The sequence below is a fragment of the Ceratosolen solmsi genome, unplaced genomic scaffold (genome assembly GCF_000503995.2).
Source record: "Ceratosolen solmsi marchali unplaced genomic scaffold, CerSol_1.0 scaffold6, whole genome shotgun sequence".
Taxonomy (NCBI): domain Eukaryota; kingdom Metazoa; phylum Arthropoda; class Insecta; order Hymenoptera; family Agaonidae; genus Ceratosolen; species Ceratosolen solmsi.
In genome coordinates this window covers 13,673,739-13,698,492 of record NW_011948414.1, presented here as the reverse complement: position 1 = coordinate 13,698,492, position 24,754 = coordinate 13,673,739, and the positions used below count along the sequence as shown (strand labels likewise).

Sequence of the window (24,754 nt, the reverse complement as noted above, 5' to 3'; positions counted from 1 at the left end):
TATGCTGTATGAATTAATGAAATGTATGAATATTATGCAATAAATAAAATGTAAATATGACTTTTGTCGTAAAAATAAAATAATACGAAAATTTAATAATATGGACATATATTATTTATACAAAGTTACTTAAGAATAAAAAATGAAAACAATGAAAGATTACAATACTATGAATTGAAGCAGTATTTAAGTATGAAATTGCGAAGTTAAGCATCATAAGAGAATATTAATATATTTTTCTTTAAGTGCGAATTAGTAGATAAGCTCATTAAATGTAAATAAATTAATAATGTAATATATTGATAATTAAAAAAAGCTTGAAATCTCTCAATATTATAATCAATAATGTTTTTTGATCATGAAAAAACTAATCATTTTTAAAGAACTTTTATCATATTAGAATTAAAATAGAATTAAAATAAAATTAAAATATATAAATGTATATAGTAATGCAAAGTGAACTGTATAAGGAATTTTTTGTAGTTAATATTCAATTTAAAATATTAATACTTAATTAAAAAATAATCGGTAATTAATTTTTTTTACTTTCATTGACGATGTAATTTGATAAATTTTCCTTTAAAAAAAGTTTAGATGATATAATCTGTTTACCTTGCTTAGATCAGAAAGTACTAAGTTGTTATTAATCACATTATGTTGCCTAATTAATGAAATAGCGTATGATTATATTCAATGAAATAGATGATTCAATCTATTAATAAAAACTTTATTTGATTACGTAAATATAATTATTTAATCAAAATAACCCGATAATAATTTCTTAGTCTATTTTCTAATTATTATATATTCCTTTATATATATATTTTAAATATGCCATATTATATGTCATAAATAAGAAAATTATCTTCTATAAAATATTAGTTTAATAAATTTAGATGAGGGAAAATTGGTAATGAACCGATTTGAGTCATGCACAATTGATTTTTATTGGCTTTGAATGTGAAATTAAAAAATTTTAAATATGATATTCATATTATATATCTGAATATATAAGATTACATATTAAATAACTAATGGGGTTTCATTGTGTTCCAAAAATATGTTTGTATTTTTATAGGATTTAATCTAACATTAAAGATTATAATTAAAATATTTAATTACAAATAAAAATACTATATTCAAATTATTTTTACGCATATAATATAAATAATATAAAAATATAATGTGAATTTGAACTAATTTGAAAGTCATTAAATTGAAATTTGTTTGGTAAATGCCTTAAATCAACGCTTCTTTTTCTGGCTTAAATATATTAAATTAAAAATATGATAAATAAATTAATGAAATTTAAATGTCTTTTTTCAGTAACTCAATGCGTTTTTCATGAATTTCCTGGTGCAACCGATTAAGTAAGTTTATTTAGAATTTTTTTTTCAATTTAAATTTTCTTAAAAGTTCTATTATATAATAATAATAAAACCATATTTAAGGTAAAAATTTTTAACTCATATCTTTAATGCAGAAAATTTAAAGAATTTTGTATACTTATATAATAATTTATTTTCTGTAAATTATTGTTACAGGATATAAATTTTATAATAGTTGGCACAAGAAACTCAAATAAGTAAAATTCAGGTCTTTTATGAACACTTCCATACAAAATAAAAATATTTTATAACGTACTATGTTTGTTTGAATGAGAACTTGTTAAGATTGTATATACTTTGATACATATGGAATATTTTGGTTTTACATGTTTTTTTGTTTATCTAAATATGTAAATAAATATTTAATTACTATATACTACAAACTAATATTCACTAAATTTTTTCTTTTTGATTTAATAATAAAATGATGTGTAAATATAAAATTGGAATGTTTTATTCACTTTATTCAACGTTTACTACGGGCTATATTTCTTTACATATTTGTAATAGAAAAATGATGATTTTTTGCAAATCGTATATATTTTATTTATTACATTTAATGGATTATATATTTTAATACAAAATTGAAATGTATTTTATCATTGAAATAATTTTATGAAATAATAAATTAATTAAATGTATTTGTATTTAAAAGTAAAATTCAGAAAATCTTTATATGAAAAATAATTTTTTAATATTTAGAAACTGGTATTAAAAAATTTTCAAACGTGACAACTGTTATCAAAATGGAAGTTAATATAAACATTTGAAGAAATGGCACGTAAGACTATTTAGATCGATAAATCATAATTGAATTCAAAATCTTTCAATGACAATGTAGTAACATGAAATATATTCAAATTGCTCATGTCGTTCCATATAACATATGTGTTTAAATAATAATATTGAAATTCTAAGAAAAATCAAATTTTGCAAGCCCTTTATATGTTCATTTATTTTAATAACAAAATTATGTAATTTCTAATTACAAATTTTAATTAAAAAAATTTTAATTAGCCGCATTTAATCGACAAAATAACAAAAATAACAGATGCATTTATATAAAGACGTTCTTTCTTATCGATTTAAATACAATTTACTATTCATATTAAACATCAATATTAAATTTAATCAATTCTATTTTGTTGGCTTAATGTCAATAGTGTCAAATCATCTACATTTATTTCTATTGCGAATTGCTGATAAAACTTTTGATTTATAACTGTAATTTGTTTTTAACTTTAGAGAATTAAATAATAGAAGTGATGCAACTAAATAAATTGTAATATATTAAAAATTTATGTATTTTTCTTGAAATAAAAATTCTAAATCTCATATTATAAAACTATTATGTATTATTATATTATCTATACTATATAAATATCTCATATTATATTATTTATTATGTATTTACAAAACTTCTTTTCTGAATGATTGTATTCAATTTATAATAATTGAATAATACGATTAAACAACATAATTAATATAAGCTGATTTTAATAATGTTATCACAATAATGCATGCAAACATGAATGCTATTTATAATATTTTTCTTTGATGAATGAAAGATAAATATTAGCTGAAAACGGATTTGTTGGTCAATGTTTAAAATGAGGTAAACAGACGAATTGCCAAAAAACATTAATTGTCCTAATACCGAAAGTTAATATTAGTAGCATATGATTAAAACTAAAAATCAGCTTAAATCTTTCATTTTTTCATCTCCACTTGGTAATGCAAACATTTATCAGCTTATAAAAAGTTGTTTAATATGATTTGTCGGATATATATGTAAATAAATAGAAGTGTTAATGCTGTAAAATAGAGTATAACCTCTACATATTTTCATTCAAACTGTACAGTTTTTTGATATTTCAATGTCGATTGCTACAAATATTATTCAATAAATAATATGTAGTATTTTAAATATGATATATTGATGGAATTAATTAAACAATAACGTAAATGGTTTTGTTGATTCGAGTGGTCAGCGATAAATTTTAAAAGAGTTTCTTTAATAAAGCTGGTATAATTTGCAAACTTGAATAAATGAATGCGAACTATATTAAAAAGAAATAATGTAGTTAATTGATACAACATGCTGCTAAACAAAATAAAAATGTTTTGAAAATTTTTCTTTTATTTTAGATATATTAGTAGTCACTAAATACGAATAATATAATGTTAATATTATTCTATAAAAAACATTTTTTTTTTACTTTCAAGAAGAATATTTAAGTAATGTACTATTTTAAAGAACTTTGTCTTATTTTCATTATAAAAATAGCCTTTTCGTAAATAATAGAAAAACATGATCAGCAATAAAATACCTACTAATCAATTTCATTTCTTGATCATTATTTTTAACTATGTATTATCTTCAAAAAGAGAAACTCGTTTCAGGTGAGTACTTAGCATTTGTATTAGACAGTTTATGTGCGAAATTAAGTAAAAAGGCTACATATATCAATTTAAAAAAGTACTTTTTATAGATATACATTTTGCAAGTTTAATAATATCACAATCAAATATTCTAAAATATATTTTTTATTCACTTTCTTTATTTTCTTTATATGAAAGCCTTTGTAAATGAAATGAAAATGAAAATAAGTGAATTTAGTGACAATTTTTGTTAAATAAAGGTTACAAATGTAAAACTGATGTATATTTCAGAATCTTGAAATGAATGCTTCAGGAAAAAGATATAGTGAAAAATAAAATTTATTTTATGTATTTTATACAGATTTTATGATTTTATTTATTACTCATTATACTATTTTTACAATTTACTTTTTTAAATTTTATTTCCAATATTTTTAAAGATAGTTTAAGGGCGGAATGGAGTTTGGTTTAAATATTTTGATATTTTAATGTAAAGATCAAGAATTGTATCATACTTTTATCGTAGGAAAATTTAAACCTATTAATTTTAATAATTATAAACATAGTTTGTTTTAGAAAAAATATATTTTATAAATATTCGGTTCTTATTTATTTTATTCACACTATTTATATTTACATTATTACATTGATTTTAAAAGCGAAATTAAAATTAGTTGTACTTCAGAATTTTATATCGAAATTTATGCCGAAGCTATTTTCATGGTATTAGCGAATCTTAATAAACGGGAAAAGCTTCTTTTTCTGATATCATAATTGAAATTATTAAAAATTATTAATTTAAATTATTATTAAAAACAAGATGTTGAACCAAATATATGATGTATAAAAATGAGAGAGTAGAAAAAAGAGATTGTAATCGAATATTTTCTCAAACAGGGATTATAACTGCTTACATCTAATTGGTGTTGTATACAAATTTTATATATCATTGAATAATGCCATATTGCTGGGCGGAGGTTAAAATGAGTGGAATAAATTTAGAGTAGAGTCTAAAATGAACTATTGACGAATTCGTCAATAAACTATTGATTCGTTGTTGTGAAGAAGGTACACACGTTCCGTAAAATTCCGTAAAAAAGAATACACATCGCTTTAGAACTTTTTTGCATGACTATGGCAGAAGATTCCGCATTCGAAAGGAATAAAATAATTTTTTTCCAAGATATCGGCGGTGCTTCCAAGGTATCAAACTGGACACAACGGAAGATTATGATTATCTTATGCAACTAACAGACTGAGACAACCATTAGAATTTGAATAAATAGCAGACTAGCCAATTGAATATCTTTTTTATATTAGTATCATTGTAATACTAAAATATTTATTAATGTATACTTAATAATAACTTACTTAGATTGTAGTAGTAAAAATATTTCTACATTTCAAAGAAAATTTAATTTTATTACATCTGTAGATCTAAACAATACATTTTTATTTTTTAATCAATAAAAGATTCAAAAATATAAAAATCTGATTTTTTTAAATTATAGATGATATTATTCTATCAGAAGTCAAAATTTTATAAAAATATATAAACTAATCACTTAAATTATTACATCGATCTATTAGTAAAATTAAATGTTAATAAATATTAACTGTCTTTGTTTTTCTATTTATTTATAACAGCGTATATATTTAAATGGATACACCGTTATCATTGTTATACTTAGTTTTAGAAATGAAATTAAATATTTAAAAACTTTAAATGCCTTTAAACTAATATCTTAATATAAGATTAATATAAGAATATATTAAATGCCTGTAATACGTAAGATGTATTTACTTTAAATTTATATTTAAATAAAACTTTAAATAAAGGTAGTTGTAAGGTAAATTTTATCTGAAATATTTTGTTTATGTTAGAAATCTACTTATTTACATTATTGCAATTAACGTACGCAAATAAATTAACATCCAATTGTTTGTGAACCTTCTGAGTTATTTTTGTAAATTAATTTACTAGAGATCTACAATATGTTACGAGATAAAAATAGATGAACATTATTTTTATAGATTAAAGAAATATTATATTTTTTCTTATTATATATGCGCGATAACTATATTTTTATATTTATCAAATTTAAATATATATATATATATATATATATATATATATATATAATTGGTTTTATAAAATTCAAGATATTTTACTGTAAATAACAAGTTTTATTGTAATATATTAGTTAAATCCTTAATTTCGCAAGTCATATTGGCAAATATAAAGACTTAGCATTTATTTATTGAAATACCAAAAAACTTTAAAATTTACGATCAATATTCAGATTCTAATATCTTATTAATATATTTGTAATTATTAAGTAATTAAAACTTATGTTTTGATTAAAATTATTTAAAAGAAATGACTATAGTTTTGTACGATAGTTTTATAAATTGAAGTATTCTATTAAAGATATTCTTGAGTTAAAAACATTTCATTCTTATTTGTTATTAAAAATATTAATTGCAAGATTTTATTTCTCTTTATATTTTTAAAATTGAAATAGTAGTAAAATAAAACTAAAATTGATAAGTACTAAATAATTATAAATAATATTTAATAGTATAATTTAATATTGTTGCAATTTAAATAACATTGATTTTTGTTTTATTTTTTAATATTTCACTACTTTCGTTATTATATTTTATTTTATTAAAATTTAATTATAACATATATATTATTGCTATGTAATAAAAATAAATGATCTTTTAAAATGTTTAATATAGTATTTTTTCTCAGATTTTATATTGTAAAAAGATATTTTCTGTCACTTATAAAATGCAGCATGCCTTACATTACAAAAGTCATTTTGTTAGCAGGCGTTGTTAATCATTTTTAAAATTATTTAATATATAGAATTAATTACTTTTAAATTTTTTAATTTCTTCATCATTTTACTTTGACAAAATGTATCAAATTTAGTTTTTATTTTTATTTTTACAAATTAATAAAATTTCTTAAATAATACTAGTTCATATACTTACTGATGATATACTAAAAAAATTCAACTTCAAAAATGTGTACGTCATTTATAAAAAGAATGACTAGATTTTGAAAATTATGCACGCTTATCTTAATAATTAATCACCATTAATCATTGCTTAAACAATCAGAAAATTAGTTTTTAAATTAAAAATTAATCCATTCAAAATGTATTGACGAACGCTATATTTTATTAATTAAATTATTTAGTCTGATTTTAATTAATTTTCGATTGATAAAATCGAAATTTTACATTTTATGAATCATTACTAACAAATATATCGTTTATATTAAAAAGATATTTAAGTACACTAGAGCCTTGAAAATTATAACGTCAATAAATTTATTTATACATTTATTGATATATAAGTCATAAATTTTACTTTATAATTAAATACCTTAAAAAATATATAACCAAATATGTGATATTTATATTATTTTGTTTATATTTTATTTTTTTTAATTTTGTTAAAAATGTCACAGTAACGTGTATGGGTTGCTACATATTTCTACACATGTTCTGCATCTATTACAAGGATATATGTGATTCGTAAACTGCATTTTAAATATAACTATTTGAATTTTGAACATTACCTTGTGAACTCGACTCGCTAACAACAGTTTGAGTAATTGACATGTCTTCCGTGTATCAATAAGCTTATGATAAAGGATAATTTATAGTTATAGTTTAATAAGTGCACAGTACATTATATTTCTGTATAACAATGTATTAAGTGTTTAATCATCATATTTGTGTAATTTAATATTTATATAAATTTTTTTAATTTGCATAATTTATTAAGCATGAATATTTACGTGTTCTCTTAGTTATAATACTTATTGTGCTCTTAAAGAAATAATTCATGTTAGGAAATTCAGAAATGCGAATTTTTAGTGTAAAATATATTATTATTTGTTCACAGAATAAGTAACATTAAGCGGAAGATATATAATATCATAAATGGAAATATTTTAATTTAACACAATAATCTTTTTCTTAATGAACTTGACTCTAACCTTAAATTACCGAAATTAAAATAGTATTTTTTATGCAACGTTAAAGTCACGTATGTACTTTACAAAAATTAATGTACTAATTTGTTTTTTGAATATATAGTCTAGCTATTTATCGATTTTATTTCTTTTACACATATTTATTTATTCTAATTATTTCACGTTCTTGTAATCCCTTTGTGTACTTCAATTTTTTGTTATCTTCTTTCTCCAATCTTCATAAGTTTTGGTTTTCATATAGTAATTCGTCATCCTTTAATTTCAATCTTTTAATTTAAATCTTTCTTATATTATTTATCAATCTTTTTTATGACTATGTTAAGGGTTTATTAGTATAGTAATAAAAAAGATATATAATATCTTAATGATTGTATCTGGAAATATAGGGGAAAAACAAAAAATCAATTTGTTAAAATAACAAACAAATGTAATAAAAATGCGTTTGTATTTAATACATAATTATTAATATTTTTTTTAATTTTTAAATTTAACGGTTAATAATTCTAAAATTATTAGTTTCCAATACAATATTTTATGTATTCGAATTAAATAATTAGGATATATCTTTTTTGTCATATACGTTTATGAATTTAATTACATAACACACATAATACAGAACATATATATATTTATATAAGAACGTAAAAAGGAAATTAAATTATAAAATGGATTTTTTACAAAAAATAAATACAAATTTTTACAATTTATTTGATATATATATATTTTTGTTTAAGTTAGTCTGATTCTGTTAAAAGATTAAAATAGTAAAGTAACTGAACAATATTTTGAAAAAAGATATTAAAAATTACAATACAAAAAATATACATGATAATAAACTTTTTGTATTCTACTTATAGAATTTTATTTTTGAGAAATGGAATTTAAAAATTCATTTTATGATTTGTTACTTCCTTAAATGCGTTTATTTTAAGAATGTTTTATATTAAATAATTAATATTATATTGTTTTTATAATACTAGTATAAAATCAACTTTTAGCTTAATTAATATTAAATGTACGATAAACTTAAAGCGTCAGTATTAAAATTATTTATAATTCAATATTATTCATGTACATAATATAAAATGATGTGTTATAGTATGTTACGTGATAAGTCATAAAAGGTAAACATCGGCTATCAATAATTAAGAATACTTAAATTACCTTATAAAAGATCGAAATCATTTTAAAATATAAATTTGTAGAACTCAGTCTTTTGAACTATTATCAATATACAAGTTATGATATTAATTACAATATTTATAATTTATTTATAATATTATTAGTCAATTTATTATTAATTTTTCATTTTTATATTTAATAATGCAACATGATATGATATAAACAAAGGCATTGGAGTATAAAGGAAAAGATTCTGCACTTACATTTCACAAGAGTACTATTAGAAGAGAAAGAAGAAATTTATTCTTATAAATTAATTTAATAAAAATAAATTTAAATGATTAATAATTATATGAGCTGCAATCAATTTCTACTTCTAGTGTTCATTTACTTCTATTATTTGACACTTCTGTATAAATTGATGAGTTATAGTTTCCACAATCATTGCCAGAATATTAATTAATAATAATTGTTTATTTGCCTTTTATTTAAGTATTATTTATCTAAAGGAAATTTTTGTGAATTAATTTAATATTAACGAATATTTTATACTTCTCAAAAGTTATAAAATAAAATGAAAAGCTTATAGTAATCGGCAAAAATAACACTTTAAAATTTTGATAATCGTTTTATTTTATATTTTTGTCTTAAAATATACAATTTAAAAAAATACGTTAGTTATTAACTTTATTAATATAGTTAGTTCCAAAAAATAGATATCAATATTTGTTGTAATAGCTCTATATTTAATGAATAATACATTTTTAATTAAAACTTTACCTTTAAAGATATTTTTCAATTTCTGTACAGTGACTTTTACTGTGGCGATGACCGATCCACAATTGACTAACAACAATCGCAATAGCAGCAGCAGCAGCATCAGCAGCAGCAGCAGCAGTAGTAGTAGTGGCAGCAGCGGCAGCAGCAGTAGCAGCAACAGCAACAACAGCAACAACAATAACAACAGTGGCATCAGCAATAACAGCATTATCAACCATAATATTATTAACAATAATAGCAACATTAACAATAATAATAATAACAATTCTAATAATCACAATAGTAAAAATAATTATGAAGAACCAAAATATCTACACAAAAAATTCAAGAAAATTGCGACTAGCGAAAATGTTGGTACAGTTGTTACCACATCTGCTTCACATGTTACTATGCTTAAAACAAAAGATAATTTGTCTGATCTTGATTCAACGAATACTAATGAAGTTGGTGAGTCTCGGAAATCTGGTTATATTTGTCCGTATTGCAAACTCTCCTGTGCTAAACCCAGCGTTTTACAAAAGCACATCAGGGCTCATACAAATGAAAGACCTTACCCATGTAGACGTTGCGGATTCGCCTTCAAAACTAAATCCAATCTCTATAAGCACTGTAGATCCAGAGCTCATGCTGTTAAGATGGAGGGTACTGATATTACTAAGGTAGTTACGATTTATTTTATCACAAACAAAATATTAAAGCTATAATTTACAGATAGACAAAAAATTTTTTTAATTACCTGTCAATAATAAAGCTCTCGTTCTTTGGTCTCTTTAGGTCCTGCAGACTGCCTTACAACTTTCAGAGGATTCAGACGTAAGTCTCTCAGATAGTGCAAGTAATGATACAAGCACACCACCACCTTTGCTACCGCCATTACCACCACCTCTTGTAATCCCTTCATCATTGACACACTCGCCTATAGTTTCTAATTTAAGCTTAAGCCAGAAGACTGTTAAGATTTACAAGCCCAAATTTCACATGGCCCTTCAACAATGTGCAGTCAACGAAATAAATAGTAATTCGAAAATAAATTTGATACAAGAGCATATAGAAAGTGCCATTGCCGACAATCGAACCATCACTGAAGCACTTAATCCACACTTGCACGAACTCCTTCATTGCCAGCAAAATTCCACTATACCCGAGGCACATCGTAAGCGCTGTCACGAATTGAATATGGAAAAACAATTTTATTCAGAAAATAAATCCGAAGTTGAATTTGAGCATAAACATAAACCTAAATCTGAATTAGATTCGGAATCAGAATCAGATTATTATGTAAATCAGCAATCTCTTCCATCTCCGGGACCTGTGCTTGGTCATACTCAGCTTGTTGATGTTCGAAAGCGACCTCGGTTAGAGGAATTTTCTCGATATTCTCGACCTAGTGCACTCCAAATGTTTGGTGGCGAGGTTCGTATTCTGGACCGTACTGGTGAGAGCAAGACTTTACGCATTGAACCATGTTCGAGTGGATCGCCAAATACAACTATGACTGGTCTGGGTCCGGTATCTGGATCCGAAACCGCTTCAATAGTTGTTCGTTCAAGTCTCCACTCAGGTGGTACTATGCTTCAAAAGCCAGTAATCGAAAAATTATCAGTACCACGAAATTCTGACCATCTTGGTCTGGTTACATTAGCACCTAATATCTCACCACCAAGTTTGGCGCCTAGTCTTGGTATTCTACAAACTTCGGAAAGTCATTCGTTCAGTTCTCGTCTTCCAGAATCGGATAAAGAAGCCACTCGAGTTACAGTATGTGCGCCACCTTTCGGAAACAAGTTTCTCCGGCCAAGTTCGCTACCCCTTAAACTCGGTAGTTTTACGCCTAAATGTTATAATGGTGTTACTCCGATAACTAATACATTAACACTTGTTAGTCCAGAAACGCCACGACCCAAGAAATCATATGGACAGTTATATCTAAATGGTCATGCCTATACCTATTTGGGTCTTAAGTGTTCAACGAGACTTTTTTATTGCACACTTAATAGACCACAACCTATGTACGTTACTCAACAGCATGGTCTCTCTATGTATTCTAATTGGAAAATTTGTAAAGAGGCACCGCCGGAATTAGAGCTCGCGCGTTACGATTCACGACATCGACCTGCTGGTTACACGCTCGCTAGTGGTCGACACGAAGATATCCTTACACATTCATCACAACGACCATGCGCTCCAAACAGTCCCGATAGCGGTCTTGAAAGTGATAGTCAGGAAAGGGCTCGACGTCTTCGACTTTTCGACAGTAGTTTTGAGATAAATGAAGATTACACCCATATAAATGGTAAAAGTGATGGAGAAAGACAACAGCGCAGCCGAATATTAATGGGTGTTTCGCCCACAATTATTGCAGGTCGTGGTCGTTATATCTGCGAAGAATGCGGAATCCATTGCAAAAAACCATCAATGTTAAAAAAACATATACGAACTCATACAAATTTACGACCCTATCGGTGCACTCTTTGTGCGTTCAGGTAAACTAAATATTTTTCGTATATTAAGCTATGTACTATTTTTTAATGTACTATTTTTTGCAGTTTTAAAACTAAGGGTAATCTCACCAAGCACATGAAGTCGAAAGCTCACAGAAAAAAGTGCATTGAATCGCGGATATTATATACTAAAGAGACCACTGGAGCACAGTATCAGAATAGTACTGATGATAGCTCTACGTCGGAAGAAGAATCTGAATTTGAAGCTGAAGCTGAAAGCGAGGAATCAGGCGGTGAAGAGCGTGAGGCAGCTCGAGGCTTGTTGAGTTTAGCGCGGCCAGTTGCACTGCAATTACCGGGTCTGCTCTCTACGGATAGACCGGCTACCTACCCATATGGTCGTGTCGCACTATCACATCGATCTGAAGAGCCAGCTGCACCTATAGATTTAACAACGCGTCAACCGGAGGAACCCGTAATGGAATTGGCAAGTTTGGCTTCAGTAGCTGAACGTGCAAGTTTGGTAGCAGAATTACCGGGGCGAGGTGCTGGTTCAAGTACATTACGACTACTTTCTGGCTTGGATGTTGTTCCGCGGAGGGTCGTCGTAGGTGGACCAGCCTTCCAAGTAACTACTTCTTCGGCTATTGGAGTTCCGAATTTTGCAAGGTAAACTACTATAATAGCTCTGAGTTAAAATACGTGCTAATATTCTTAATACTTTATTCTAATATATTATTTAATACATTATAATTAGTATATCAGAGGATGCTCGTAGTGTTTGTGGTATTTGCAGTAAAGTATTCAGCAAACCAAGTCAGTTAAGATTGCATATAAATATTCATTATTTTGAACGGCCATTCAGATGTGAAAGCTGTGGTACTTCCTTTCGCACCAAAGGCCATCTTACTAAACATGAACGATCGACACTTCATCACAATAAGGTAAACAATGAAAAACAAATAACTCAAAGAAACATTCAAATTTCGAGCGATTACTTAACTTTTTTCTTTGTTTTCATATATTTCTACAAATTATTATACTTATTCAAACTTTGAAATTTATCGTGAATTATGAATTTTTTATTATTATATTTTTATATTTTAATAGTACAATTGAGTTAGTAACTTATTATAATTATGATTTAAAAATAATAATTTATAAATAATAAATAATTGAAATATTCCGTGTTTTTATATTATATTTTTATAATTTATTATATGTTTATATTTATTTACTGCATAAATAATGTAATTTATATGTAGTTTATTATATAACTAAAATGCAGTTTATCAAATTACATTTTTTTATATTGAAATACAAAATAAATTAAAAATTTTTTTCAATGATTTACATTTTTTATATAAATGATTGTATCAAATGTTAATAACAGATTACAAAAATCGAAAAGTAGCAAACTTATTAAGTCGATAAAATAATTTATGTATATTTTATATTTGAAAATATTTATTCACATTTTTATAATGTATTTACTTTTGACCATTTATTTTAGGAAACCTTAAAACAATTAATCCAAATAAATATAACTTCATTTATATTAAAATAATTTTGATTTATTAGTTGTAAATATGAATTAAATATAATTAAACAATTAATATTAAATATAACCTAAAATAAAGCTGTATATTATGTAAGATTTAATTCTATTGTAAATTAAACTACAAGATTTTCATATTTTGTAATAAGTTTCATTTACACTTATGTTCACTACTTCTTTCCAAATATGACAGTCATCTGTTTTATACATAGATGACTGTATATTTAAATTCAAAAAATTTCATATTTAAATTCGAAAATTATTTAAATTCAATAATTTAATTTTTTTTAATAATTACATTATTCAATTATTATATATTCAAAGTACATTATATACATTATATACATTATATACATTATATACAGTACATTATATACATTATATACTATATCAATCAAAATTAATGAAAAAAAAAAGATATTTTATTACTTTCAATTTATTTGTTTTGATAGCAAATGTAATTTTCAAAAACAATAAAATTATATTTTAATACAGTTGGTAATATTTTAAAAACTTTTTATTATAAACGGTAATTATTGTACATTAATTATAATTAAAATATTAATATAAATATTAATATACAATAAATGTTGAAAAAATAAATAAATCATCAATAATATTATTTAAATGTGCTTAATAAAAAATATGAAATTTTATTAATAGTACGGTTATTTTAAATAATGAATATTTATCTATTAAAACTATTTTATAGTATTTCTTTATTAATATTTTATGAATTTACCTTTTGATTATTCTGTTTTATATTATATTACTTAATACTTATTACTTAATAGATACTTAATACTGATTTTCTTTTTTTTAAATGTATTTTGATTTTAATTTTAAAAACTTTGAAAAATGTTTTAATATTTAATGCAAATATATAAAAACATTTATATACGATTTTGTTAATTACACACAGAATTAAAAAACGGTAAAATTTAAAATCCTGGAAGTTCAAAGCATTATGTGCATTTATATAAAATTTTGATACTGAATACAAGCTAATTTATTTATAAAATATTAATTATAATATATTACAAATGCATTTCTTTTAAATTTGTTAAAAATATATATTATTTGTAATCACATTTTTAATTTATTTTATTAAAGTAAATTATTAAATTTTATTTTGACTTTTCTTTTCTTAGTTTTATTTTCATTTCTATGATAAATAAATATATATATATTTTTGTACCTAAAAAAATAAAACGGACAACAAATTAAATTTACTTTTCTTATGTTTTTTAGTATTACGTTTAAATAAGATATTAATTAGATAAGATTTAATGAGTTAATTTATCAAATCTCTGATGTATATTTGTTTTCTATAGGTAAGTATGACATCAACATTTGGAGCAGCGACGGCGAGTAATCCTCGCCCATTTAAGTGTACAGATTGCAAGTCAGCGTTTCGCATTCATGGACATTTAGCCAAACATCTTCGTAGCAAAATGCATATTATGAAACTTGAATGTCTACGCAAATTACCATTTGGCACATACGCTGAAATAGAAAGATCTAGCGTGAACTTAAATGACATTGATACAAATGACTGTGATACTAGTCTTACTAGTCTTCAAGTAAGTTTTCAGTAAATTTTAGTCAATTTTCATTCGAATAATAATTTATGTAAATTTTTTTTATTATATTCATTGTTTTGTAGATTATAGCCCAAAAACTTTTTGAGAAAGATCCTAGTAAATTGGAGCAGTGGGAGATAAGAATGCTTCCTGTGATCAGTGGTGGTGATAGCTCATCCGATGAGGACGAAACTAACCCGGTTCATTCAACGTCTCAACAATGTACAGAAACTCATTTATCTCAAAACTGTTACATGACAAAGTGCACTCAATCAAGCGATATAAATTTAGCAGAAATAAAGTTGGACGAGGCGAGAAAAAATTCTATTTACAAGTGCCACCTCTGTCCAACATCAGTGCAAAATTTGAGTGAGCTACATGTACATTGTTTTGTTGAGCATAATATCGAATCAAATAATAGCTCCATAATTGATTCTTTAACAAATATTAAAGATAAAATTAAAGAAAATGAGAATACTCACGATTTTAAAGGAATTGAAATATGTACAGTTAGGAAAGTTGAAGCAGAACATAGAGTCGATGCTACTTAGTGCCAAGCAATCTTTTAGTGTCTGTGTTGATATACTATTTTTTAGTAAATTATAAAAAGATCGACTAAATTTTTTTAGTTTTATGCGCATTTAAATCGTTTAAAATTTTATCGCATATCTATTTTTTTATTTTTATGGCATATTGCATAAATATATACTTACTTCTATAAAGTACATAAATCATTTAAAAATGAAATCAAATTAATTAATTTAGAACTTTTATAAAACTTTTATCATTTATTTGTATAATTTTTTTAAATACTGTTATGGTGGCAGCAAAGATAATTTAATACTGATGCCCTGTATGTGGTTGCATATTTTATGAAAATATTAAAGCATACCTCAAAGAGTATTATATTATTCATTCATATTATATCTTAAAAAAATATCATCAGATCGTTATATATGTATATAATGCTGATGGTGAGATATAATTAACAATATTGTAAGCATTCAAAAAAACAAATTTGTATATATTTAGTACTAAGTATGTTACAGTTTATTTTTAAGAAATTAATTGGCATTGTTTATAAAATATAAAAATTTCAGTTTTACATGAGTAAACGTAAATAATAAAAAATAAATTTATTTTATATTCGAAAACTCTTATAAAATAAATATGATTTGGAGCATAAAATAATTAAACATTTAGTTAAATGTAAAAAATGAATACAACTTTATAAATTTTGAAAAATTCAGAAAATATTTCTATTTAATATGTACATCATAATATACTTTAATTTTTGTATAATTTTATTGAAATTCAGAAATAATACATTTTTAAGAGTAAATATTTTTAAAAATAAATATAATTTTTTTATGAACTACTATTGTAGTAAATTTTTATAAAATTTAATAGATTAGTGATATCATTTTAAAATATCTTTACATTAAATATGTAATTTATTTTAGCTATATACATGATTGATATATATTCAGTAGAGTTAAATTCACATTTACTTCACAAGTTAAGCTTGACAGGATTAATGTTTTCAGTACCTGTGTAATATCCAGAAACGTGATAATGGCTAGTCCTTATAAATTTTTATATTAACAATGTATTAATAGAAATTTTATTTAATTTGTAGGCTGTCACAATTTTATTATATTTAAGAAAATTGTAATTGAATCTAGAGCATAATTTCCTCCTATATAAATTTATATGAAATTTGTGTTTGTGTGTCTGTTGTGATTTTTCTTGTTTTTATATTATACTTTTCATATACTTTAATCAATAAGTTTGAACTATTATTAATTATTATAAATTATAAATTAGAATCATCATTAAAATGCTATTGTATCAAAATTAAATTTTTTTTTTGGATTTCTACCAGGACTGACAAATTAAGATTTCAATATTTTAATTTTGATCATATTAAAATATTGTTAACTATTTTTACATTTATTACATATCAATAGGTATTTTTATAAAGTGAAATACTTGATTGTAATTTAAAAATTGAACAAAATACATCAAGTAATTCAAAATTATACATGAATATGACATATTAAAAAATATTTTACGCCAATAACAGAGTATTATATGTATAACAAAAAGTAAAAAATTTATTGTTTCTGAAAATAAATAAAATAATTTAAAAATGATATTATTAGAAGATTCCTCAAATGATGTTTTAAAAACATTTATTTTAACTATTAGAGATAACGTAAAAACAGTTCTTATGTTTCTGAACATAATAGTTTATTCATTCATTGCATTTAATTTTAAATACTCCCTAATAATATAGACAAAATAGTAATTTAAGTAAATTATTATTTTGATATATTACTTCAAACAGTAATATCATATGGATAATGCAGATGTTAAAATCAATATTTTACAAATTAATTGTAGAATATCGTTTTTTTATAATCATAAATTTGGATAAATCTTACTCAAATTATACCTTTTCTTTTTAAAGTGTATATATACATTAATTTAATGAAGTGTATCTATGTCTTTACATATTTAAATCATTATTAACAATATTAACGTTACATTTACAGAAAATATTTATAAAATGAATATTATTGCCAAACATTATATATGTAATATAAAATAATGTATATTTATATGTGATTATTTTAAATTTTATAGAATCTATAATTAGTCTTTCTATGCTGAAGCTCTTATTATATACATGCATATATTTCTAGTAGGCCGAGTTAACAATGGATTAAAATTTATCATACATACACAATTATTTTGTATACATATTTTATAAATTTATATTTTATAGGGCTAGAATTCATATTTATATTAAAATTTATAAAATATCTACATATCGAAAATTAATAATTTTACTTTTGGTTCTAAATAAAAAAAATTCATGTTTTCTAACTGGTTCTATTTATTATTTAAATTTAAAAAATTTTATATTGGCTTGGCTACTTTCAGATTCAGTATTAATATCACTAAAATTATTTTTTTTAAAATTTCTGAAATAAAGTTCACATTGATACGTTTACATATTCCTATAAAATTTTTAAAATATCTATTTTGTATTGAACTAAGTACATTTATTACACTTATGTAAATTACTTGTTTATTAAAATTATATGACTAATACAAATTGTTGGTATATTTTATAATTGTATAAATGTATTAGAAACCATAGTTTTATGATTGTATATAAATACTAAATAAAAAATAATTTTAATTAGGATTAAATATATCTTTAAGTTACATTTAACATAGTATAAATTATACTTATTACATTATTTTTTAATAGAACTAGAATGGCTTTTGCTGATGGATATCAATTAATGGGACCTAATATAAAATTTAGATATATACATTAACACGCACACACACACATACATATATATAAAAATAGGTATATGAAAATAATCGTGTTAACTTTTCCAATATTCTGCCAAGATTATGTAAACATTTTTTTACAATTAATAATTAAGACCTGTTATATTATAAAAGAAATGTAATTTATATATTGTAAATATAAAATTATTGCTTAATTGTGTTGTTTATATTTTGTAATGTTAAAAAATACAATTTATACAATAAATATTAATAAATAATGGACATTAATATTATAATGAAATAAATTTCTGTACATCTTGTAAACATGTGTAGATTATATTTATAAGTTGAAATTTATAATCCAAATAATATACATAATACTAAATAAAAATAACTTATATATAATATTTAATATATATTATGATAATGAGGTTAAATAATATAATGAACTCATGTTTTAATGATAAATTTGATTTATTTAAAAATTATATTACATTACTTATAAGATTAATTTCAATCAAATTTAAGTTTTCATACAAGGGTATTACAATTAATGTCTGTGTTCGTGGTTGTTTTATTCAACGAGCATCAAATACAACAACTATAATAAATGTTAAGGAAGTAGAAATTATAATTTAATTTTATATAGATTTATATACATTTTATACAAAACTGAAATAGTTAGAACATTAATATTAGTATAACAAAACTTATAATATTAAATTATTTTATTATATTGTTATAAAAATAGTTTAATGTATTTTAACTAGTACTTTTTAAAACAAAATCTATTTATTTATTCAAATTCTTTGTTTTAATCTGATGGTATTTTATTTAATATTGAAAAATTTTTTGTTAACAAATCTACTTATTAAATATATCAGAAAGAAATTTTTCTTTATTAATTAATATAATATAAATTGTATAATAATTCAAAAATAAAATAAAATCTGTAAATTTATAAAAGATTTGACATATTTTTAATTTTAATATAGAAACAAGTATATGAAATTTTTAAATTAAAAGGATACGACGCTTAGTACGCTTCTTGTACATGATTCTGTAACCACATTCCCTGCACCGTATGGGATCTCTTGGACGAATTTCATTGTCGTGATGACATTCTATACATACAATTAATTTATGTAAATAAAATTAACATAAGATATTAAATAATTAAATTGATTATTTATATTTCATTTTTTGGATACCAAGTAATAAAAAAGTTATGTGAAATACATAAGTTTTAAATTTTTACAGACCTCCACAAATATATACCATAGCTTGTTTCGGTATATTATCAGTTTTAATTGAATCCATATTCTGTGGTAAATTTGTGTTACGTTTTCAAGAGTAAATATCACATGAAACAATATTTCATAACCTTATTTATTTTACACGATTGTAACTATCGAATAAACAGAAATTTAAATATGAATGATTACAAATTAAAATATTTTTCAGACTATACGATTAGTAAAATGTATACAGCTTAAAATAACAGTTAAATATAAATTCTAATATTTTTAATTCCTTAAAAACCACTGAATTTTTAAAAATATTTAAAACAAAATGATATTTTTAATTTACTGGATTATCAAAGTATTATTCCATAGAAAAAAATTAATTTGAAAACTTTAATATAAGGACGACATAATAAAATTAACTTAAAAGAAAATCGGAAAAACAGTGGAAATACGAAATATAAGGACTCCACTCATTTTAGGTAAGTGTAGTAGAGAACTAAGCTTATTGGCTCATTTGAATAGAATCTATTGTATTGCAGTGCTATGAACTGCAGCTATTTTATCCAGTACCAATAACAGACACGGGTAGAAATTATAAAAAATTATAAATCATGAATATTTAAAATTATAAATTTGTTTTAACTTATGAATAATAACTTAATATAATTAATTTATTATTTGAATTTATATATTTTATATCAGTATCTCAAAAATATTTTTTTTTATATTTCTTAAATTAAAATCATATATGAATGTTTATTAGTTTCATGAATTTGGTTTTATATTTCTTATTTGCAATTCAAAAATTGTAATTATGGTCTTTAATAATGTGATATAATTAACGGAAAACAATTTTTTTAAAGAAATAAAGTTGAACTAATTACATTTACTTTGTTATATATAGTGAGTAAATAATAATATTTACGCATATATATATATATTACGCACATAAATATTTATTTTATTATGCATGTAAGTAACACCGACGCTAGCTCTTACCTTTGCCTGTACACCGCAAGTTACGCTCGCATCGAGCACACGAACGTGCACCAATATCACCACTACCTTGGAGCTCACGGACACAAGCTGTGACGTCACACGGACGTTCTCCCACCACTTCTTACACTACAGCTCACCCCTTCGCCGGTTGCCAAGACGGCACCCTTACCACCTATTTCCCCTACCACCACGAGTTCCCCACTACAACTACTCAACCACAAGGAAGAAGGGGAATCACGCTCCAGGCTATCAAGAACACACTTACAAACTTATCGCCACCACCATTACTGAAGAAACACCAATATATTCATTATATCATACACTCATTCCAATATTCATAGATTTTTAACGATTCATTATTTATTATGTTTAATAAAATGAAAGACTATAAACATAAAGGGCAGTATTGAATAATTGCATTGACCCTTCCACTTGCCAGCAAGCCTCCACCCACCATCATAAGGAGGTTTTTAGTTTGATCCCAGACAAGATGAGTATTTGAATAATTTTGCTCTAGTCCGCCAAATTTTTCTGTACTTGGCATAGAATGCTAACTTATGAGATAAGTATGTATTATTGTTCGATTATGAAGGATTTGTTTTATGGCTCGAACTGCCAATTCAATAGTTCAGTGGATTAGTCTCTCGTCATGATAACTTAAGAGGAAATAATAAGTGGAAGGGCTGAAAAATATTATGTATTATGTATTTGAAGTAAAAACAATGTTTATTATTTGTTAAATATTATAATAATATTGTACTGTTGTTGAGAGAGAAAATTATTCTATTGTAGTAGTGAGTGTGTTTCCTTGTGCTTTTGAATGTTGTAAATGCTATTAGAATTATTGTGTATCTTGAGAATTGAGGTTATGCTGATATTGTAAATATTAGCCTGTGTAGTCGATCATGCTCATCAAAGAGCATGATAAGATGGTGTTTGAAGTCAAGTATGCTTGGTAGAAAGAATGATCATACTTGATAGAGTGTAAAAAGTCTTGATGGAAATTGGTGCGTAATCAATTATGTTTTTAATTATGATGGGAGCAATTGAAAACTAGTCACATGCAAGTATCATAAATGACAAGCATTCGAACTTTGAAGGACTTGATGAAAATGTATTTACAGTCGATTATTCTATAAATTATTGTCTAGCCTTGACAATGTAATATACGCATTGCGTCACTTGTGTCGACTGTTTGAAGGGCTGTACGGTGTTCGAAGTGTTAGTTCGAGAGAGCGTACTCATTCTCAGTCGATTCTTAAAGGCAGTTTTCTGAAGCGTGATTTTGCGCGTGTGCGACTAGCTTATTTAATAATATAAGGAGATGTACCTTCTAAACTGCCGACAAGATATGTAGATTTACTGCGTGGCTGGTGTGTCCCCATTGTTTACTATTCCAATTGGCTTCACTGTAAAATCACTACCTAGTCTTGCTGGTATCTTTTTAATAATGCACGTGTATTTTTAAGTTGGTTGCCCAACATGCGGCCACATGTCGTCGTCACAGTATATACTAAAACACTGAGTATAATAACAGTTAAGTGAACGCGAGTTAGAATTACAATGAGCTTATAAGCCTTTTGAATACGTGCACGAACCGAAGGTTTGATTGTTCCATGGCGGTCCTGCTGAGGGCAGACCGAGACCCGTGCCATGGCTTCTACTCGTAGAGGGTTAGATCTGTTCGCTGTGGTCGATTCACTGCGGTCGGTTCTCTACGGTCGGGTCACGGCAAGATGTTAGCAGCAAGCGCAGTTCAGTAAGGGTGGTTCAGCACGACATGTTTAGCAAGAGGTGTTTAGTAAGAGAGCTAGGCACGCTGCGTGCTTGCCTTATATATACACGTAGCGGCTCACTTAGCTGGCAACAAAGCATCGTCGTTGCTGCACTGGAATATTACATGACGTGCAGAAAGAAAAATCTAGATGTTTTGAAAATTCGACGAAAGAAAAATAAGGCGTAATAACGATAGAGACTTCCGGGTGATGTTATTACCCGAAGACCATATAAACATTACGGGCCATTTGAAACCAAAACATAACAAGTATACGAAAAATTCTCGTCTAAGTGCTTACAGAAATCTGAGATCTAAAAGGCCGGCGATGCCGCAATAGCCGGTCTTGAAACTGGCTTCAATCTCGAATAATAATCCTTTACTAAAACAATAATATCACTTTCAGTACGATCATTTAAATTTTCTTTCCAATTATAAGCAATGGATGTTTTAAAGTCCTGTTTTGTATGTTCATTTAGATTCAGGATATACCTTTTTTATAGCTTTCAAATCTAACGCTGTTCATTCCATAATGGTTGTAGCTCTTAATTTGTAATTTCCTTCTATAAGATATTGACCATAACTCTCGCCTCCTTTGCTGACGGTCTGAAGCATATCAAGGCTGTACAAGACGGTAGTTTTCTAAATTGATGCCTTCTCTAGAGTAAGAGGTTTGATTCTGCGTGTGGTATGAATGATTTCTGTGATTAGTTGGTAAGTGCTTTTTGGGCTAAAAACTTGATGTATATAAGCGTGAACCGTAACTGAATCCCGTGAGTGAATTGATTGAAGTGTGAATGTAATAATCTCTAGTATTTGTATCGGCGATGTGTCTTGCCTATTCCATAGATTATGACAGTGGATAGATCCATAGATATGACAGTGACCTTAGTCGGTGGCCAGAAGGGTCGTTGTTTGTCTTCGATCGAGTGAGTTTACAGTTTTCCGGTCTAGTCATCTGGTGTGTAATGATGAGCTAGTCTTCGAATGTAAGGCTTCTTTCTTCGTATAATAGAGTATGATGTCCTTTATTGCAGTTATAGCAGTTTTCCTTGCCGAGGCATGGGCTCGGTAAGTGTTTACATAGACAGTTTGTATTTAACTGTAGTTTTTTCGCAATAGCTTTTCGTTCGTTAATAGCGAGTTTTTCAAATTGATCGCATGTCCATAATTTGTGATTTTCATTGTAATAAGCACATATGAGGTGACTTTGATTGAACTTCAAATACCTTCCACTTTTCTCGTTCTCAGTTGATGATTTACATGTTCTTACGAATTTCTTGTTATATGTGTGTGGTTGCGGGTAAGTTTCTTGTTCTTTCATCTCAGTCGCGTTGTCTAGTGCAATCACTTGAGCCAGTAGAAAGATTTTTAATTGTGCAAATTTTGGGTATGCAGTTGTGTCCCCTAGTGATCTTTCCCATTCTGTTCTTGTTTCATCATTGATGTACATTAATGCTATGTGCACTGTTATGGAATCCCATGCATGAGATATTATATTGCAATAGTGCCTCCAATGGGTCATTCACTCTGCTTACTAATTTTTCTAATTCTGTGGCTGACTTTACAAGCTTAGGTGAGACAGTGATGAATTATCTTATGAGTGACTTTAGTGCTAAGCGGGGTGAATTGTATTTTTCCAGCAATTTTTTCCATACTCTAGCTAATGAGGTGTTCGGCAAAGATATGCCTGATATGATTCTTGCTGCAGATTCTTCTAGGGAGTTTCGAAAGTAATGTAGTTTTTGTACGTCACTTAACTTCTTGCTTTGTAATTATTGATTGAAATAGGTCCCTGAATATGGATCAAGCTAGATAGTCTCCTGAGAACTTAGGGATAGGGATAAGAAGTCATTTCTCGTGGCTCTCCTGTATGTGCCTTCTCCTCGGGCTTAGTAGTATTGCTTGTTTGTGTCGATTCGGCCTGGTAATCTCACAGCTTCATGATAACCGCCAATTCATTAGGATAACAGATGGTTTCTTCTAAAACAACATTTTTTGTAAAATATTCATTAGTAATACCCGATGATGGCCATTTGGTTTCTATACAGCTATGTTCCATCGTGAACTTCTTGTGTACATCATCAATGAAATTTCTTATTGTTAGTATTTCATATAGACTGATGTCTGTGCGCTCTGCACTGGGACTGTTA

At 25.3% G+C, this 24,754-nt stretch overlaps 2 protein-coding genes across 3 annotated transcripts; one reads left to right on the top strand and one right to left on the bottom strand.

Moving 5' to 3' along the window:
• The first annotated feature begins 1,337 nt into the window (after window positions 1-1,337).
• Window positions 1,338-18,735, top strand: shn (zinc finger protein schnurri). Of its 2 annotated transcripts, XM_011507114.1 has the most exons (8): window positions 1,338-1,370; window positions 9,718-9,785; window positions 9,930-10,346; window positions 10,471-12,170; window positions 12,234-12,797; window positions 12,886-13,072; window positions 15,021-15,269; window positions 15,353-15,895. In XM_011507114.1, coding segments are annotated over exons 1-8 (3,654 nt in total). In that variant the 5' UTR covers window positions 1,338-1,369; the 3' UTR covers window positions 15,821-15,895. The 2 variants fall into 2 exon arrangements, with proteins under 2 accessions (XP_011505416.1, XP_011505415.1); XM_011507113.1 differs by lacking the exons at window positions 1,338-1,370; window positions 9,718-9,785; window positions 9,930-10,346 and adding an exon at window positions 18,553-18,735 and having other exon boundaries at window positions 10,589-12,170; window positions 15,353-15,638.
• Window positions 18,736-19,156: 421 nt separating this feature from the next.
• On the bottom strand, window positions 19,157-20,092 carry Rpb12 (DNA-directed RNA polymerases I, II, and III subunit Rpb12). The gene is made up of 4 exons (XM_011507112.1): window positions 20,071-20,092; window positions 19,844-19,989; window positions 19,613-19,705; window positions 19,157-19,182 (listed from the first exon to the last, which is right to left on the bottom strand). The coding sequence occupies exons 2-4, from the start codon at window positions 19,899-19,901 to the stop codon at window positions 19,160-19,162; spliced, it is 174 nt and encodes a 57-aa protein (XP_011505414.1). The 5' UTR covers window positions 19,902-19,989; window positions 20,071-20,092; the 3' UTR covers window positions 19,157-19,159.
• Between the last annotated feature and the right edge of the window lie 4,662 nt (window positions 20,093-24,754).

Coding starts and splice junctions, on each gene's coding strand:
- shn (XM_011507114.1), top strand. Junction 12,171..12,233: donor TGCACTCTTTGTGCGTTCAG/GTAAACTAAATA, acceptor TATTTTTTGCAG/TTTTAAAACTAAGGGTAATC. Junction 13,073..15,020: donor CGACACTTCATCACAATAAG/GTAAACAATGAA, acceptor TGTTTTCTATAG/GTAAGTATGACATCAACATT.
- Rpb12 (XM_011507112.1), bottom strand. CDS start 19,901: ATGGATTCAATTAAAACTGATAATATACCGAAACAAGCTATGGTATAT. Junction 19,706..19,843: donor TATGGTATATATTTGTGGAG/GTCTGTAAAAAT, acceptor TTGTATGTATAG/AATGTCATCACGACAATGAA. Junction 19,183..19,612: donor CAAGAAGCGTACTAAGCGTC/GTATCCTTTTAA, acceptor CATTTATTATAG/TTGTTGTATTTGATGCTCGT.